The following is an 18138-nucleotide window of genomic DNA, read 5'->3' on the forward strand; positions in this document are numbered from 1 at the left end:
TTCACAATATGAGAGAGGAACGTGTCTAATGCAAAGCACCCGGCAGCTTCTGAATGATACAGAGCTGCAGGGGAAAGGTTGTCGATGAAACAATTAAATCTAAAGAGGGACAACTGAAAGGGAGGATGCACAGCTAGGACCAGCTACTAGAGAGGAACAAACAATCAAGGATGTGAGTGAGCACAAGGTCCAATTCTGCAAAATGCTGATCATGCGGAGTTCTCGATCAATGGAATTTGAGGGCACTCAGCCTCTTCCAGGATCAGGCCCATAACAGAGCCCAGAACTGTTCTGAAGCAGAGGATTGTGATTCTCAGAGCCGGATTCTGGTACCCTTAATCATGTTGAAGAACTTTGCATGGCTGTCCTACTGAAAGTCAATGGGACAACCTACAAAGTAAGGTACTTCTCAATGCCAGAAACAGTATGAGAATCTGGCTCCATTTTCTCCCCTCCTTTTTCTCTCCTGTAACTTCATCCCAGACATAATTATAATATAATGAGGAAGAAACTTGGATGGGGAATTTTTTTTTGACTAGGAAATAAGACATTTAATTGAGTTCTTGCTACCTCACAGTTGAACAATGAATAAGCAATTTAGGAGAGTTGAAGCAGGTTGGAATTATTGACTATATACTTGCTAGATTATTCTTGAAATAAACATTTATTGTAAATTATTCTCAAAATCAACCGTTTTTGTCAGCTATTCATTCCAAGGACAATATAGCAAGTCTTTGACAGTTCTGGATGGATAGCTGTTAATGTCACATCAACCCAATTATGCAACTTATTTTACAAGACCTTTTATTCTATTTCACAGATTTGACTATTACAGCAGTGCAATTTATTACAAGTGACTCATAACATTTAGTTCCAAATAAAAGTAGAAAAACACAAACATTATAAAGGAAAGTTACATGTGATGCAATGTACTGGAAATGTGTTTTTAAGAGCACAGGAAAAAATATATAAAAATACATTTGGGTCAAGGATTTTGCAGACATTTGTTGTTTTAGTTACAATGTTGACACCACGTAGAAAGCACAGTATATTGAAAACTGTAATTAGAAATATGATAAAATCCAACTGTATATAAAAGGCAAAAATCAAAAAGAAAAATGAAAGGAAGAACAAGGGGGGAAAAGTCTATTGTATGGCAAACTTCCAATCCTTTGGCCACTAGAAAACGAAGTCAGTGGATTTCATATAAATTCTCTGTATAAAGGAATGTCCATGATCTGTTTACAATATGGCCCAGAATCAACATCTTGTGACCAGGCTAATAGATCTCCTCATAGAGGAAAACAAGGTGCTTATGTCATAGTTTATTCTCCCCAGTATAATACTGTCCGGAATTGGACTAGCGCCCCAAAATACCATTTTAGGAACATTGCTAATTCCTTTAATGGAAAGGAAATGCAGTAACCCGCTATAGAGTGCCGCCGAAGTAGGGAGCTTGAGTAACAGCATCATTATTGCAGGCTTGCTTTAGCTTTAAAGTTCGTGTGGTTCACCGGCAGTGGGTGGGCTTCTGTGTTGAATACCCAGTCTTCCAGAGACAGCACGTCATCGTCACAGAACAGAAGATAGAGGTACCTGCAGCCACATGGCAGGAAGAGAGAAAAGAAAAACTGGTAAGTTGGATTACAGAAAGACTCTAATGGGATTCCAAGTGTACATATAAGACCAGATCCTCAGGGCAGTAAGTGGCATAGCTCGATAGCCATAGAGCTAAGTTGATTTAAACGGATTTAGCTGAGAATCTGGCCGAAACTCCTGTTAAATACAGTGCATAGGCTGAAAATGACAGAGCACTCGGGAACTTGCTGAAATTGATCCCAGAACAGGTTCACCTCGCTTTACGTAACTGTTCTGCAAAAGAGACACAAAAGCCTGCAGTATCCCATCATCTTCCGCAGTTTGCTCTGCAGGGAACCCAACGCTTTCTAAGATGAAGCTATTGTATATTTTGCATGAAGACGACCCACATCATAAAGACTTTTGTGCCCCGAGAGGAGATTTATTCTGAACGCTTTCTCATGATGCTACACTTACTTTAGTGTCTCTGCCAGAAAAAAACTCTGTTGCATGTTGTCATGGTTTGGGGTGGTGGTATAAACATCTCGGATCCCGGAGAAGCCTGCTTCTACTCTACAATATTTTTCCAGTGCCTGAGAAAAGAAAAGAAATCTCAGCGACACACAGCTATATGGAGTAATCCGTTAACCAGCATCAGCTGTGTTACAAGTCAGGTTTACCAATCAGATTCAGGTTTTATAGCAGCTTCACTCTCACTGAAGAGTTTGATCATTAGCCAACAGTCCAGGAAAGATGCTAGTTCAAATGAAACAGCTGGAAAAAGGTAAACAACGTAAAGCTTATTGATTGCTTGGCGTTGATGCTCCCCCCATATAAACAGGTGTCAAATAATAACTCTTTGCTTTTACACAGCACCTTTCCAAGACACTTTCTGAATGCCTGAATGCTGCCACTGACATGCAACCACCTCTGGAGCACAGAGGAGGAGCAGCCCCAAGCACATCACACTAGAAAACAGTGTTGGGAGTGAGAAGACATCCCAGGAAGTCTCTGGGATCTTTTACGTCCTCATAGCCAGGGCCGGCTCCAGGCGCCAGCAAAGGAAGCAGGTGCTTGGGGCGGCCAATGGAAAGTGGCGGCACGTCCAGGTCTTTGGCGGTAATTCGGCGGCGGGTCCCTCAGTCCCTCTCTGAGCGAAGGACCCGCTGCTGAAGAATGAAGCGGCGCATTGGAGCTGCCGCCAAAGTGCCGCTGATCGCAGCTTTATCTTTTTTTTTTTTTCTTTTCCACCCCCCCCTGCTTCACCGCTTGGGGCAGCAAAAAAGCTGGAGCCGGCCCTGCTCATAGCACAGAGAAAATCTGGTCTTTTACAGTCTCATTCTGAAGATCCAAACATAGTATTTGATGCTCATATCTCTACCTTAATACGAGCAGGGCTGAGTCAACCCTGCAAGAATATGAAACTATGGTTTCACGGAGTCTAGATAATTCCAAACGTGCGGCTCAATCCACTCCATCTGACATTACCACATTCATAGCCAGTACATAGTCTGAGGCCTGCGGCTCTTTTTTCCTCCGAACCCTGTAAGGTTTATTATTATTTTTTTAAACAAAGCCCAAACATTTTCAAGGATCCGCAAAGAGACAAAAGCAAATTAGGTTTCTCTTTATATTACTGTGCGGTAGCTAACACATGACATTGGCTAATACAATTAAAACGCCGCTTATCCTTTTCCTATCCTAGAAAAAGATGCCTGTAAGAATCCAGGGTTCTGTAATGGTTAATGCCGCGTAATTGATGCTCATACCTTTACAACTTCCCAACCCCACTGTCTGTATTTCGGATCATGGGTCAGCCTCCACATGTACATGTAGCTTTCTACCACTTCAGGGCGCAGTATGTAATAGCGCTCGCTGAGTCTGGTGGCCATGGCTTCCGTTCCAGAATCAAAGCGAAAAGCTTCGGGGCCAAGCTTGGTATCTAAGCAAGAAAGAAAAACCCACACACATAATAATCACCTTTAAAAATTCATAACCGATGCTAACAGGTTTTATAGGTGTTTTTATGCTGCATTAATACAGCCGAGGCTTGCTATGAGGTGCAACAAACAATCCATCATGTCAACGCATCAGTATCAGTTCAGACATGGTGTCAAACAAGTGCAACTCTGCTGACTGAAAGAATGCGCTTACTTAGCCCAGCTCTGAATCTGGTCCAGTAAAATATTTGGAGAAATACGAAAAGTAAATTGAAAGGGCTTCTGAAAATAGCAGCCTGGCCCATGGCAACAAGATCAAAGGGTCACATTCAACCCTGGTGTAAGCGTGTGCACGAAGTCACTGGATTTTTGCCTGGGATGAATTGGGTCCTAAGACTCCTGATGGAAGCTCTCAGAGATCTCTCTCTCACACCAGATCAACCCCCACCTCTTCCACCGCAGTCAACAGGAGTTGCGAGGCTCTGAGCAGCATTCTCCGGATCAGGCCCTAGTGAGAAACATCAGCTAAAAAGCTCCTTCAGCAGAGCCCTGGAAAAGGAAACTATTCAGAGACAATCTAGCCATGCTGTTGATACTCCAGTGCTTCTCATGTTTATATGTTGTCTCAGCTAGGGGTTTCTTGACTTCATGGTCATTGGGCCCTCCAGACGGAACAATCATTAAAGGACAAATGCAAAATACTCTACTCAGGAAGGAACAATCAACTGCACATGTACAAACTGGGAAACGACTGCCTCGGAAGGAGTACTGCGGAAAGGGATCTGGGGGTCATAGTGGATCATAAGCTAAATATGAGTCAACAGTGTAACACTGTCGCAAAAAAAGCAAACATCATTTTGGGATGTATTAGCAGGAGTGTTGTAAGCAAGACACAAGAAGTAATTCTTCCACTCTGCTCTGATAAGGCCTCTACTGAAGTATTGTGTCCAGTTCTGGGTGCCACATTTCAGGAAGGATGTGGACAAACTGGAGAAAGTCCAGAAGAGAGCAACAAAAATGATTAAAGGTCTAGAAAACATGACCTATGAGGGAAGATTGAAAAAATTGGATCTGTTTGGTCTGGAGAAGAGAAGACTGAGAGGGGACATGATAACAGTTTTCAAAAACTTCAAAAACAGACTCCAACGAGAGACTGCTGAGCTGGAATTGATATGCAAACTAGACACAATCAACTCAGGATTGAATAAGGACTGGGAATGGCTGAGCCATTACAAACATTGAATCTATCTCCCCTTGTAAGTATTCTCACACTTCTTATCAAACTGTCTGTACTGGGCTAGCTTGATTATCACTTCAAAAAAAATATTTTTTTCTCTTACTTAATTGGCCTCTCAGAGTTGGTAAGACAACTCCCACCTGTTTATGCTCTCTGTATGTGTGTGTATATATATCTCCTCAATATTTATTCCACTCTACATGCATCCGAAGAAGTGGGCTGTAGTCCACGAAAGCTTATGCTCTAATAAATCTGTTAGTCTCTAAGGTGCCACAAGTACTCCTGCTCTTTTTGCGGATACAGACTAACACGGCTGCTACTCTGAAACCTACTACTGCTTTGTCCTTCTCAAGTGCCTTCCATGTGAGGATCTCAGAATAAACACAGGTTTCAGAGTAGCAGCCGTGTTAGTCTGTATCCGCAAAAAGAACAGGAGTACTTGTGGCACCTTAGAGACTAACAAATTTATTAGAGCATAAGCTTTCGTGGACTACAGCCCACTTCTTCGGATGCATCAGAATAAACACACACTCTCAGAATCCCTATGAATTAGAAAATTATCACCCCTATTTTACAGACGGGGAAATTGAGGCACAGAGATTGCCGGAGATCAAGCCGAACCAATGACAGAGTTGGAAACAGAATCCAGATATCTTGGCCCCATGGCTGATGCTGTAGCCAAAAGACTATCTTTCACATACACACTTGGTTTCTTTACACACCTTATTTGCCCTACCTGGGCCATGTTATAAGAGTGAGAGAACAAGGAAATTACAGCACAAACAACTCGCATTGTTTCCTGAGAACCAGGGAAAAGGTTAAGTGCACAGCCGCTGTCTGAAACACTGCGAGCTGGCTGATACAACAGGAGGGTAGCGGCTAATGGCAGGCTTAGTGCGGTCTTTTTGATGGTGACGGATACAGTTGAAGGTGAAAAATGGCTCCAGGCAGTTGCAGTCTGCAGGTTGTTAGCTCAGACGGCCTAGCTGCAGTTCTGCAAGTGCTGTGGAAAGAGTTTGAAAATACAATTCCAGCTTGGCTTGAAGTTTGTTAGAGCTGCTTTAGGCAAATGAACTAGACGCAGCTCATAAATATGTGCTTGTTGATGCAGTTAAGCCGTGAAACAATCAAAAGGAACAGTTATCAAAGAGAGGCACATTGCAGGCGAGCCTCCTGGACAGCAGACTGCAACTACATATACTCAGATGTGCTAGACAAATGCTCATAAAGAAAGGAACAAAGACCAAATAATTACAAGCATGTTGAAGCTGGGATGTGTGTAGAGCTAACCACAGCCCTTGAATCATCATCAGCATCTTTTTGATTATATGATCTTGCCAAATTACACACTATAATAATACCAATACCTGGCACTTTTATAAATGCCTTTCATCTGTGGATCTCAAAGTGCTTTATAAAGGAGATGAATGTCATTATCCACATTTAAGACAAGCACTTCTAGCTTGAACTGTGACTTGCCAAGGGATCGCCACATTTGTCCTGTTGTTAGCATGGTTAGTCTTTATATGCCTGCATTGAATGCCTTCTGTGAAAACAAATATTCAACACATGTTGTTTGTGAAGAATACTATGTGAATGAGAAAGATTTTACTGAATGTGGGGAAATACGGAGAGACTTATGCAATCTTCTCTTAGGAAGGCTGCAGTAGGGATTTATGGTTTGGGTTCGTTTCAAGAAGGAATAACAGAACTCAATTCCCTGTGTCTAACACCCTGTTTCTAACACCTCAACTGCCCATTTAGCTTGTTTCAGTTGTATATGGTGGGAGGAATTAAAGGCAGATCAGTGCTTTACTCCATTTGTTATGGCAATACCTCAAAGTGCTGATATACAGGAACACAGATTACTCCTTTTATAGGCAGAAAGCGTGGCTTTGTGATTAGAGCACAGGACCGGGGTTCAGTAGGTCTTGGTCAGTTACCAGCTCTGCCGCTGGTTTCTTGTATGACTTTGCGTAAGTCACTCAGCCTCTCTATGCCTCAGTTTCCCTATCTAGAAGGGGGATACCAATACTGACTTTTCTCACAGGGGTGCGGCAAGGACAGATGAATGTTAAAAGCCCTCTTATTTTGATGGAAGATGCTGCAGAAGTGCCAAAGAATTACTGCAATCCTTTCGCATGCGAGATTCATTTTTTTAGCGACTGTAAATCCTTACCTACCACAGTAATTTATCAGCAGTACTTTAATCCACAATGTTTACCTGAGCGTGCATAAGATTCATGACACGTGTGAGTAATCTCTGCAGCTAAATCCAGATAATGTTGCTTTTTCTCTTCTGCTGCTTGTTCTGCTCCAAGGGCTATCATGCCACCAGAGAAGCAAGCCAAATGGCCCATTTTGTGATCCAAGATGCCACCTCTCCATTCTGCAATGTAGGTCAATCCTCCGGCAGATTTTTTAACCAAATGTTTTTCTATAGCCTAAAATGTATTAAAAATCAATATCTGAACACATCTTGCAGGAAGGAAAAACAAACTGCTTTGACTAACATTCTGTTGGACAAAATATTCCTTATAAGAAATACAGCTGCAGAAGCAATCAAACTTACCTCTAGTGCATCATTATACATCTTTCTGGCGTCAGTGTCTCTCTTGTCTGACATCAGCCAGGATTTGATCAGATATTCATAAAAGCTGTCCCCCAGACCTCCAACGGAGACGTGATCTGCAATGGTGGAAGCCAACAAGAGATTGCTGCATAACTACTTTTGCACACGATTTACGATTAGGGTGATCAGACAGCAAGTGTGAAAAATTGGGACAGGGGGTGGGGGGTAATAGGATCCAATATAAGAAAAAGACCCAAAAATCGGGACTGTCCCTATAAAATCGGGACATCTGGTCACCCTATTTACGATGCACAGTCGCTTTACCAGTCAGAACAATTCCGCCCTTATTAAATAGCTTAACTCATTTCTGCCCCCTTTTCGGTTTTCTTTTGGAAGCTAGCATTAAATTGTTTAGAAAATTACGAAGGAAAGTGTAACCATAAGGAAAACATTTGGTCTTTTACCACGTGCCAGTTAAAATGGTCTTTTACCACGGACCCTTAATAAAACTACTCAAAGCTTTTACTTGCCAGGGTTATTTACATGATAAATTGAAGACGCTTCCTGTTTATGAGATAAAAACCATATCCTGGGCTAACAAACTGAGAGCAGACACATACATGGATGAATCTGCAACTATGCATGTCCACTGGACATCACGGGCCAGATTCTCAAAATATTTAGGTGCCTAACGCTCATTGAAAATAATGGGAGTTAGACACCTAACTACCTTTGAGGATGTGGCCCTACCTCTCACTCGTCTCCTCCTGGAGAGGGAGTGTAACAAACGGAAGAAGGGGAGAATACGAATTGGATATCGGCATTGCAGCACAAAAAGGATGATTGGACAGAACTGCCAGCAGAGGGCACCCTGGCTGCTAAAGGGGACTAGCGGTTTCTAGTCCCTACCTGGAGTGTGATACAGCCCGCGTGCAGAAGTCCTAGGTTTCTGGTATATAAAAATAAAGCCAGGTGGGGAGATGTGCACTGAATATTTACTTGTGGGGAAATCAGATTTCCAAGGCTGCCTGCTCGGACTACACAGTGGTATGACCTTACTGAAGAGGCGAATGCTAAGCCATCACTATGGGAAGCAGGTCTGACAGCGCTGCTGCAGGTTTCTGCCTGGGGGAATCAGCATGGGAAACAGCAGGACAGATTTGCATCTTTAAAATGCAATAGGGGGAAAACCCAACCCTACTTCTTTGGAGCAGCCAAATTCACCCTTCAAATGAGCAAGAAAAAATACTTCTCCTAGCCATTTAAATATGGAACGGACTAGACCTATTAGCCAGGGTTACCCACCTACATGTCTGCATGATTTCATTTTAAACATTAAGTAGATACAGTACGTTTTTGGGATTAGCTATTCTGTTTTTCCACTTTTCTGTGTGTGCATATCAAGTCCTGAGGTTTATTCTGAATACTAAATCCTATCTAGAAGAGAGGTCAACAGCCACGCATTTTACTGACCTGAAGAGCAACATCTCTGATAAAGTATGTGGCCAATGAACCGCAGAATAATCCATGGCAAAACAATGAGATTCGAAACCCAGATTCGGGAAAGAGGATAGAATATTTTACAAGTACAGGCTTCAGATTGTCTTTAAATGGAAGGTGCATAAGCCTAGGCGTGTCAGAACAATCACCAAAAGAAGAGCACTGGGGCAGAATTGTTTTCCACATGTTAAAAGCAAGGCCAGAATTTGCCTCCCAGGCGCCGTGTGTAAACAAGCCATTAATTTCAGCAGGGAGGCTGTGCTTTAATTTTCAAAAGCTAACTACTGAAGCTAGCAGAGCGCCAGCATTCCTTCTCATCGGGGTGGTCTGATCATTTGCTCTGGTTTTAGGGAAAACATGACAATTCTAAGAAAAAGGGCTTATTGCAAACAGCTTTAACCAAGAGAAAGAAAATGAAAGACTGGCACCTATGATAGTCCCTGTGGCAGGCAACAGCTACAGTCTCTCTCTACCTTGGCATCTGCCACCAGCTGACTCTTAGGTCCATCAGCGAGTTCCTAGGCTGAGCAGTCTCTCGGCTCCCTGGATATCAGATTCGGATCACGAGGCCAGCTTACGTGCTACTGCCAGAAGCAGTTTGAGGTGCCATTAAGCCAGCTCCTGGCTTAGCCAACTGGTGAATTTTTCTCTAGTCCTGTGGCGCCAACTATGCCTCCAGCTCACTCCAAACCATCTAAACAGGGGCAGTTATTAACCAGCGTGGTGCCCCAGCAAACCTCTGGGGATCCCCACAAGCATCACAAAAGATGGGAGCAGGATGCCTAAAATGAATTAAGTGAGTGGATTTAAATGGAACCGAATTGGTGGCCAAAATGGATTAACACTGAATACATGAAAGGTATTCTACACACTTAAATCTAGTCACTTACACTTAGAAGAATATGGACGCAGCTCTTTGGGAAGTGATGCATTAGCAACCAGTTATCAGAATGAAACACTGACAAATGTGAGTCACATTATTTCCCCCCCCTCTGTGCTGCAAAGCAGGCAGGACTAGCACTTTTGTCTGGTTTGTACCATGCTGATGCAAACGGTAATGACCTAAAGAAAATATCATCACAAGGATGTAGCACTAGGAGGTAAGATTAATTTTTGAAGTGGAAACATTGCAATAACTCTGCGAACACAAATGTGAAGGGACAGGTGAAGCCACTTACAAGTGGATGGGGATGATTCAGAAAGTCAATTAATGGGACGAACCGGGGAACTGACCTTTTACTCACTGAAGTTCTGGTTTACTGGGACAATTGTAATTGTTCAAGATGTTTTGCTGGGACTATTTTCAACACAAGCCTTGTCAATTACTGTTAAGAGGTGTTGCTAGGGCAATTAAAGGTCAGGGATTGATCACCGCTAGTGCTCTCTCAGCTGTCTCATACAATGGCAGCTGTGCAACTGCCCTGTCAATTACAATTAGCGCTACTAATATAGTGCTTAGAAAGGTCACACGTGATACAGGGGACCGAACAGAGTTGCAGAGACATGAGGCAAAAACTGTTTCATGAACTTTGCTTAATTGGGACCATTTTGAATCCACGGAGGAGGCCAAATTAAAAGCAGCCTCTACTTTACTTCCCGGTTTATTGTAAATAGCAATGCCTTCAGTAAAATTCTGCTGTCAGACCAGTAATGCAACAGGGTGGGAAGGGCAGAGGAAGGGGCTCTGCACAAATGGGGAGAAGTGGAACATAGGCGTCAGGATTGACGTACAAACTGGAGAGCAAGATTTTGCCTTTGAACAACAGAACAGACGCAGCCCGGCCTTTTCTCTGGATATTGGAAGGGTGAAGTGGCTTAGGAAGGGGCAGGATCAGAATAAAGACACTGTTCTACTGTGCTCATGATCCCACATGTTCCTCCCTCTTGCACACCTGTATTTTCCCCCGGACCAGTGTTGTATTCCTAATAGTGATGCAAGAGACAGACAGACACACACACGCATCCCACTCATTGCATCAATAGGAAAATCCAACAGCAAGTACCATAGTCATGGATGCATTAGTGCATGTATGAGATTGGCTAGAGGGATAGCAGAGCAGGCTTCCTTCAGTCCTTATATTCCCCATGTTGTTTTCTGGGGAGGATCTCAAACTCCACTCTCTTACTCTCCATGTGTCTGTATATAATGCCTGCATCTGTAGCTTTCACTCTATGCATCCGAAGAAGTGAGGTTTTTACTCACGAAAGCTTATGCCCAAATAAATCTGTTAGTCTTTAAGGTGCCACCAGACTCTTTGTTGTTTTTGTAGATACAGACTAACACGGCTACCCCCTGATACTCTCTTACTGCTTCTCCAGGTGATTTCTTACTTGCTGCATTAAATATAGTAACTAACCAAATCTCTTTGGTCTCATCCTGTAGCTTTCATGTGTAACTCCCAGGGAGGACAATGGGATCACCGAAGAGAGGATGGGGGCCTTAAAGAGACATGCCAACTTTTAATGAATCATGTAGCATAATCCTACCATGTGTAGTACTATGGGTCCTAACCCTCACTCTGGAGGTAAGATACTCAGCTGGGAATAAGATTCCTGTGAAAGATGATTATACCGCATCTTCTCAATAAGGTTACCTTTATCTAATCACCATGGCTAATGAGTTCCTTGCCCAGCATTAGTGAGGGCTTTTATCAGGCAGATGAGAAATTTCCTTGGCTCACTGTTCTTGCAGTTACAAATCACCTTCTAAAGAACAGCGTAAATTCTGAAATGCATCAGTAGCATTTCCTGAGCACAGCTCGGAATGAGAGAGCGATACTTACGCTGTACCCAGTTCCCAGTGACCGGGCTGAGAAAGTTAGGATACAGGCCCTGCGGTTTCTCAATTCTGTTCAGGACTTTGCGGATGTTCATCACCTACAAAGAGGAAACGGACAAGACACTTTCTATTTTTCCACTAAGAAATCCAACATTTCTGCACTATAAGTGAAACTAGTGAAACGTTGCAATTAGAATCATAGGACTGGAAGGGACCTCGAGACGTCATCTAGTCCTGTTCCCTGCACCCAAGGCAGGACTAAGTAATAACTAGACCATTCCTAACCGGTGTTGGTCTAACCTGCTCTTAAAAACTTCCAATGATGGAGATTCCACAACCTCCCTAGGCAATTTATTCCAGTGCTTAACCACCCTGACAGTAAGGAAGTTTTTCCTAATCTCCAACCTAAACCTTCTTGCTGCAATTTAAGCCCATTGCTTCTTGTCTATCCTCAGAGTTTAATGAGAACCATTTTTTCCCTATTGGTTTTAACATCCAGTTGGACAAGCAATGGTCCAAGGACAGTGTCATTTATTGTAAATGCTGCTATTGTTTCAGGACTGGGAAATGAAAACTATCATATCCCTTAGGGAAGGGTCCTCAAGAGAGTGGCCTTTCTATAGGAATTCTGAGGCCCAGGGGGTAATATTTGTTATTAAATTCTATAGCTTTTTAGAATAATTTCTAGAGTCTCACCTACGTCCCAATTCCACAAGGTACATAAGCACTTGCTTAACTTTGAATTCAATGGGACTGCTCCCATACTTAAATGTAGGCATGTGCTTAAATACCTTGTTGAATCAGAGCCTTTAATTCCTAGAACAGCCCCACGTAATTCCAACAGAGCCTCTGTTGGTTTCAACCCTACTAAACACTACAGGACTTTTATGTAACGGCTGAAAATAAATTGTCTGCAGTATATATATTCCATTGTAACCTACACAGCAGCTTATATACTCTAAACCTTTTAGACAATTAGACAATTTATATGCCAAATGCTGGCCACGCAGATTTAAGTCAGTGTTTCCAAGGAAGTGATCATGCTGCCCGACGTTTACTGAAGTTTAGTAGCATGGCACATTAATGACCTGTTTGAATAAAGACACAGATGGACATTATTCCCATTAAAAATCACACCGGGTCCCAAGCTGCATGCTAATGAGTTGATTTGCTCCTCTGAAGTCATTTCCCTCCGGATGGCTCGCTGAGCCCATATCCTCCTGTGCTTCCTCTCTCGCATGGTGTTATCTTTAACCCCATACATTTGCAGTGGAATATAATGAGCATGTTCAGGGTGGGAGAAGCCACTACAGAAAAGGTTCTCACCCTAATTCGTTTGCCGGGTTTGCAGCCAGAAAAGGGGAACTTGATTGACTTCCAGGGAGATGTGGGGGACAGACTATCCCAATACAGCACAATTTAACAACAAGGAATTTGGGATTAATCCTAGATTTAAACACTGCCCGCTCCCCCCTTTGCCCACCCCTTGTGTTTTTGGCACACATCTGCCCTTCAGTCCCTCACTCAGCTCTCCTTCCCACCCCACCCACTTTCCTTTCTTATATCTCTCTCTTCTTTCACTCCCTCTCTTTTTTCTCTCCTTTCTGCAATTTATCGTTATCATTTTCCTCTTGTATTATTAGCCTCCCTTCTTCGTTCCACATTTCCATTTTTTCCTTATCTTTCCCATTCAGTTTCCACTTTTCCTTCATTTTCTGCTTCTCTCTCCTATTTGACATTGTATCTCTCATTATTTTTTCATGGTCTCTGTTAGCTTTTCTCTACCACGCTCCCACATCCCCTTTCCATTCGGCGTCTCTCTCCCTGACCCCAAAATCACTGAGCAAGCAGGGTGGCAGGCTAGCAGTGCAAAACATCCTGCGAACAATCTGTACTCAAGCTATTTACCTGGAAATACAGGGAAAACAATCTAAGTATTTTCACCACACGCTGGTACTCTGGGTGTGATCCATTTTCATCAGACTCACAGGGGAGGTTCTGATTCTAATTGGAGTGATTTGTCTCCCTCAGAGTGAGTTCCTCAGGGAACATGTGGGGAAAGCTAATGATAGCTAGTATCCTACAGTATATTAAGTTGCTCTCACATGCACTATAAGATCACTTGAAAAAACAACCTCAAGGTAACATGTAATATTCATAGATTTTAAATTTAGAAGTTACAAAAGGAATCCGATGTGTCAGCTGTCAGACCTTTCCCACATAAGAGACCTTTGCGAAAATCCTGAGGGCTGGAGCATTGCATTTAAAGTCAGTTTAGAGTAGCAATTCTCCACGGCTGCAGTGCGTTAATATTAACATACCAGAGTTATTAACCATTATTGTTGTGGGATGCACCAGACAGGTTAATATAGCCTGTGCCTCTGTATTTAGGACTAGCTTTTTGCCTCAACTTACTAAGACCGAGGCACACAGAAATGAAGGCATCTGCCAGTCATCACCACTGCAGGAAGCAGGAATGTGGAAGGGCCAAAAAAAAATGTAAATAGAAAAAAAAAAATCTTAGGAGTCTTCCAACCCCAAGTGGAGCATCAGAACCTCAGACAGGTCAGAGTGTGGTCAATGCACAAGACTGGTGCATAGATATGAAACTCAGTCCTTAAAAAATATAATCAGTGCTCCAGACTCCATCACAGAAGGAGTCATTAGACTCATCGGCGTGGTGCGTACACGAGTTATTCAGTAAATTCTCTCACATGATACGCTGACTTGATGTAAAGAAATAAGGACCCTACAGTGGGACAGTCAGCACGGCATCTGGAATTCTGCCACTGGAGGCTGGGATCAGCTGAAGTGCTTGTGCTGACAGGCTGGAGGCCAGGCATTTGCAGGGGAGAGTCCCTGGCTGCCAAATCCCGTTAGTGACCTCCCCAGCCCGCAAGGCACATATTTATGGTCATGTGTCTGTCTCTGGATCGTCACCAGAAAGGTTTCTCTTCTGGTGAGCTGGGGCGGTAGAGCAAGAATGGCTGGCTGCACTGGCTGCTCTGGGCGGCTGCATGTAACATGCTACTTTATATCATAAGCCCAGATGCCAGGGTGACGGGTACATAAGAATTATTTCACTAAAGAATGAGTAGTTAAGTACTTGCCTTTTCTGTAAACACTGGGTTTCCGGAGAGCTCCGTGAGGTGCAGGAATTCTAAATGCAGGGTGCCAAATTCTGCCAAGATACTGCTTCCTGCAGAGGCCCAGCCCCAACTCCAGCTCATGCCACTGTGAGGACAAAATAGGGAGCCTTCATGACCAAGCAAACACAGCAGGTTTCTCTACAAGCCCAGGGCAAAGCTCTCCCTCCGTATCCCCTGGGCAGATCCTGCATTCGCTCTGCAGTGTGAAACCCCTACAAGATGCCAATGGTGTGGAGAATTTTGCTTTTAACCAATATGGCTCAAGGACATTCGCAGGTTTACAGGGCCCTTGTGTGTCGAACAATTACTGACACCAAAGAGTTCTTAGTTTTATAGGGGTGGTTTGGCCCAAAGCAAATAAGCCGGCTGAGCAGGTCCACTGGACAAGGCAATCTCAAATAACCACAATCTCCTACGGAGATGGGCTTGAACCAGCCCCTTGATGCAAACTCACACAAGTGCTGCATTGGCGGGAAGGCACAGAGGGAGAATGGAGGTTTCCCAGATGGCTCATCCCTACAATGGGCTAATCCAAAGGCCCGGATTCCTGGAAGTTCGGGAGGCTTGAAAGCCTAGTTTTGAGGTACAGCACTACCTCTAATCTGCAGTTATATAGCACCTTGCCCCCAAAGCATCCTCACATGCTTTGTATGCCTCTACATTTAACACCATAGAATCATAGAATCTCAGGGTTGGAAGGGACCTCAGGAGGTATCTAATCCAACCCCCTGCTCAAAGAAGGACCAATTCCCAACTAAATCATCCCAGCCAGGGCTTTGTCAAGCCTGACCTTAAAAACCTCTAAGGAAGGAGATTCCACCACCTCCCTAGGTAACCCATTCCAGTGCTTCACCACCCTCCTAGTGAAAAAGTTTGTCCTAATATCCAATTTAACCTTCCCCACTGCAACTAGAGACCATTGTTTCTTGTTCTGTCATCTGGTACCACTGAGAACAGTCTAGATCCATCCTCTTTGGAAACCCCTCTCAGGTAGCTGAAAGCCGCTTTCAAATCCCCTCTCGTTCTTCTCTTCTGCAGACTAAACAATCCCAGTTCCCTCAGCCTCTCCTCATAAGTCATGTGCTCCAGCCCCCTAGTCATTTTTGTTACCCTCTGCTGGATTCTTTCCAATTTTTCCACATCCTCCTTGTAGTGCGGGGCCCAAAACTGGACACAGTACTCCAGATGAGGCCTCACCAATGTCGAATAGAGGAGAATGATTGCGTCCCTCGATCTGCTGGCAATGCCCCTACTCATACAGCCCAAAATGCTGTTAGCCCATTGGGTGAGTGCATGGGTGGGTGGGGCAGCAACCAAATCAGCACACAGCGCTGCACAACGCATGGGAAGGGGAAACGCCCACAGGCACTGGGACAGACGTGACACGTACAAAAACCATCCTGGGTTCTAATATCCATGCAGCCCAATGTTCTACTCTGAGATACCATGACTTCCTGGGCCTCATCTTACTGACCTTGCAAAGAACGGAGGGCCAGATACACCCACAGAAAGCTAGCAGACACTGTATAAAGCTGATTGTTACACACTTGTTTGGTTGGTTGTTTGGATCTACTCTCACCAGACCCTTCCCCTCTCCCTCCTCCCACAAGCCACTATTCTTTATGCTAATCTCCAGTTCTGCCAACTCCGGGCAGAAAGGAAAAAATCCCCATCTCTGTTACTGCATCAGCACGGTGTGAGTAAATGGGAAATGTGTCCTAATGGTAAACAGCAGTGCATACACGTGGGGGTGATAAGGCCTCGCACTGGGTGGAAATGGATTGCCAAAGGGGGAGCTTTCTGATCACTAACGTTCTCACTCACTCTTTACTTGACCCTTTCCCTGCCCCAACCCACTGCTATAAATTACAGCTCTCTGCAGCGATTCTGTCTCTCACAAATCTACACAGACAGGAAAAGTGACCTATAGCTTGAGGGACTGATCCCAAAATAGCTCTGCGGCTGGTGGGCCAGGGAAGCTCAGCGGTTCTCTTTCCAGCAATGATGCAGGCTTGAGCTCTCAGTTACCACGATTCTTGGTAGATTTTGACAATATTACGTATTTCCGATCACGAGCCTTCCTTTTTTAGGGTAGCCAGAACCATCGCTGAAACTGAGGGAAAACACTAGATGGCGCCTGAAGGCTTCTATATCAGAAGATAAGGATTTCTGCTCTCGATCAAAGGCTAAAACTAATGACCTTTCACCAGAAAAATGTTACTCTTGTCTGAGAAATGCAGAAAGCATTTTTAGGAGCTGAATTATTCCTTATGCCTCCAGAGAAAAGCAGCAAACCTTTCAGCAGACAGCCTATTCCTCCTGTAATTTAAACTGATAGAGTATTCTTCTCTTTCTGTCCGAAACTGGCTGCAAACTTTGCTGCGTGCAGTTAGAACAGCTGTTCCAAAAGTGATTGTATTTCAGCAGCAGGAATCCCACTGTCCATATTTGGAGGAAGGGTACAGTAAATGCCAGCTCATTTTGAGTGAGGTTAAATGCAGGATTAGTTTAATATCGGCTATATCTACCATACAAGACTATATCCTGGTGTTGGACGGATGACCTACTAAATGATCTCATGGGTGTTCCTTTATCTGTCCACTAGGACCCTAATCATCATATTTTCTTTAACTGCTGCATTGAAAAAATAGGAAAATACGATCTCACAAACAGAAATCACCTAATAAGCCGCTGTGACAGATAGGGCAACTTCCTGCACAAACCTTACCGAATGAAGTTTAGGTTCCTCATTGTATTCAAAATGCAGATATTTATGTATTATTTTGGGATTGTGGGTAATGTCTCCAGGGGGGAGATAGCTAGTGAAAGCCTGGGATGTGCTGTGAGCTTCAAAGGACTCTTTTAAACAATGTGCACTACAAGAATGAACATTTGGTTAAATGGGTTTGTTAGGAAATCTCTTGAGGGAGGTGAACGCAAATGTAGCCCCCCCATCTCCAGTTCTGCAAAGCCCCAGCCTTTTGAAGCTACGCCCTGGGGAAAGGTCCATTGTCTGCTGACCAGCTGCTCCCGGAATCTCAAGAGCAAAGACCCCCGCTATATAAAAGACAGGCCAACTTGTTCATGGGGGTTCTTGTTCTGAGCAAAAGGTGTTATGAACTCGTCACCACAAGAAAATCTCTGTGTGTGGCTGAACGACTGACTCCAACCAGAATCCATGTTGGGGATGGAAATGATCTCTGGTCGGCTTATTAGCACGTGTTTAGATTCTTTTATTGTTTTAATATGTTTTCTCTGGAATGCTTTTCACCTTAAGAATAAACGTGCTTGCTTAGGAAAAGCTGCGTGGTACCTTACAACTGTGGGCAATTACACTGTTCATAGGCTTGGAGGGGAACGCAAAGTTTGGCCGCTGGCCATTT

The 18138-nt window shown here is 43.7% G+C and overlaps 1 protein-coding gene across 4 annotated transcripts in view; it reads right to left on the minus strand.

Moving 5' to 3' along the window:
- Positions 1-665: 665 nt before the first annotated feature.
- The window catches only part of MAN1C1 (mannosidase alpha class 1C member 1), an 87071-nt gene continuing 69598 nt past the window's right edge, over positions 666-18138 (minus strand). For 3 of the 4 annotated variants that reach the window (XM_054011874.1, XM_054011875.1, XM_054011876.1), the window contains exons 7-13: positions 14717-14840; positions 11611-11704; positions 7328-7443; positions 6980-7199; positions 3348-3520; positions 2056-2171; positions 668-1596 (exon numbers count right to left, since the gene is read on the minus strand). In XM_054011874.1, the coding sequence (XP_053867849.1) occupies positions 1473-1596; positions 2056-2171; positions 3348-3520; positions 6980-7199; positions 7328-7443; positions 11611-11704; positions 14717-14840 (967 nt within the window). In that variant the 3' untranslated portion in view covers positions 668-1472. Of the gene's footprint in view, positions 1597-2055; positions 2172-3347; positions 3521-6979; positions 7200-7327; positions 7444-11610; positions 11705-14716; positions 14841-18138 lie in introns of all 4 variants that reach the window. The other variant, XM_054011877.1, reaches the window with a different exon arrangement.

This window comes from Malaclemys terrapin, chromosome 22 (assembly GCF_027887155.1).
Source record: "Malaclemys terrapin pileata isolate rMalTer1 chromosome 22, rMalTer1.hap1, whole genome shotgun sequence".
NCBI classification, from domain to species: Eukaryota; Metazoa; Chordata; order Testudines; family Emydidae; genus Malaclemys; species Malaclemys terrapin.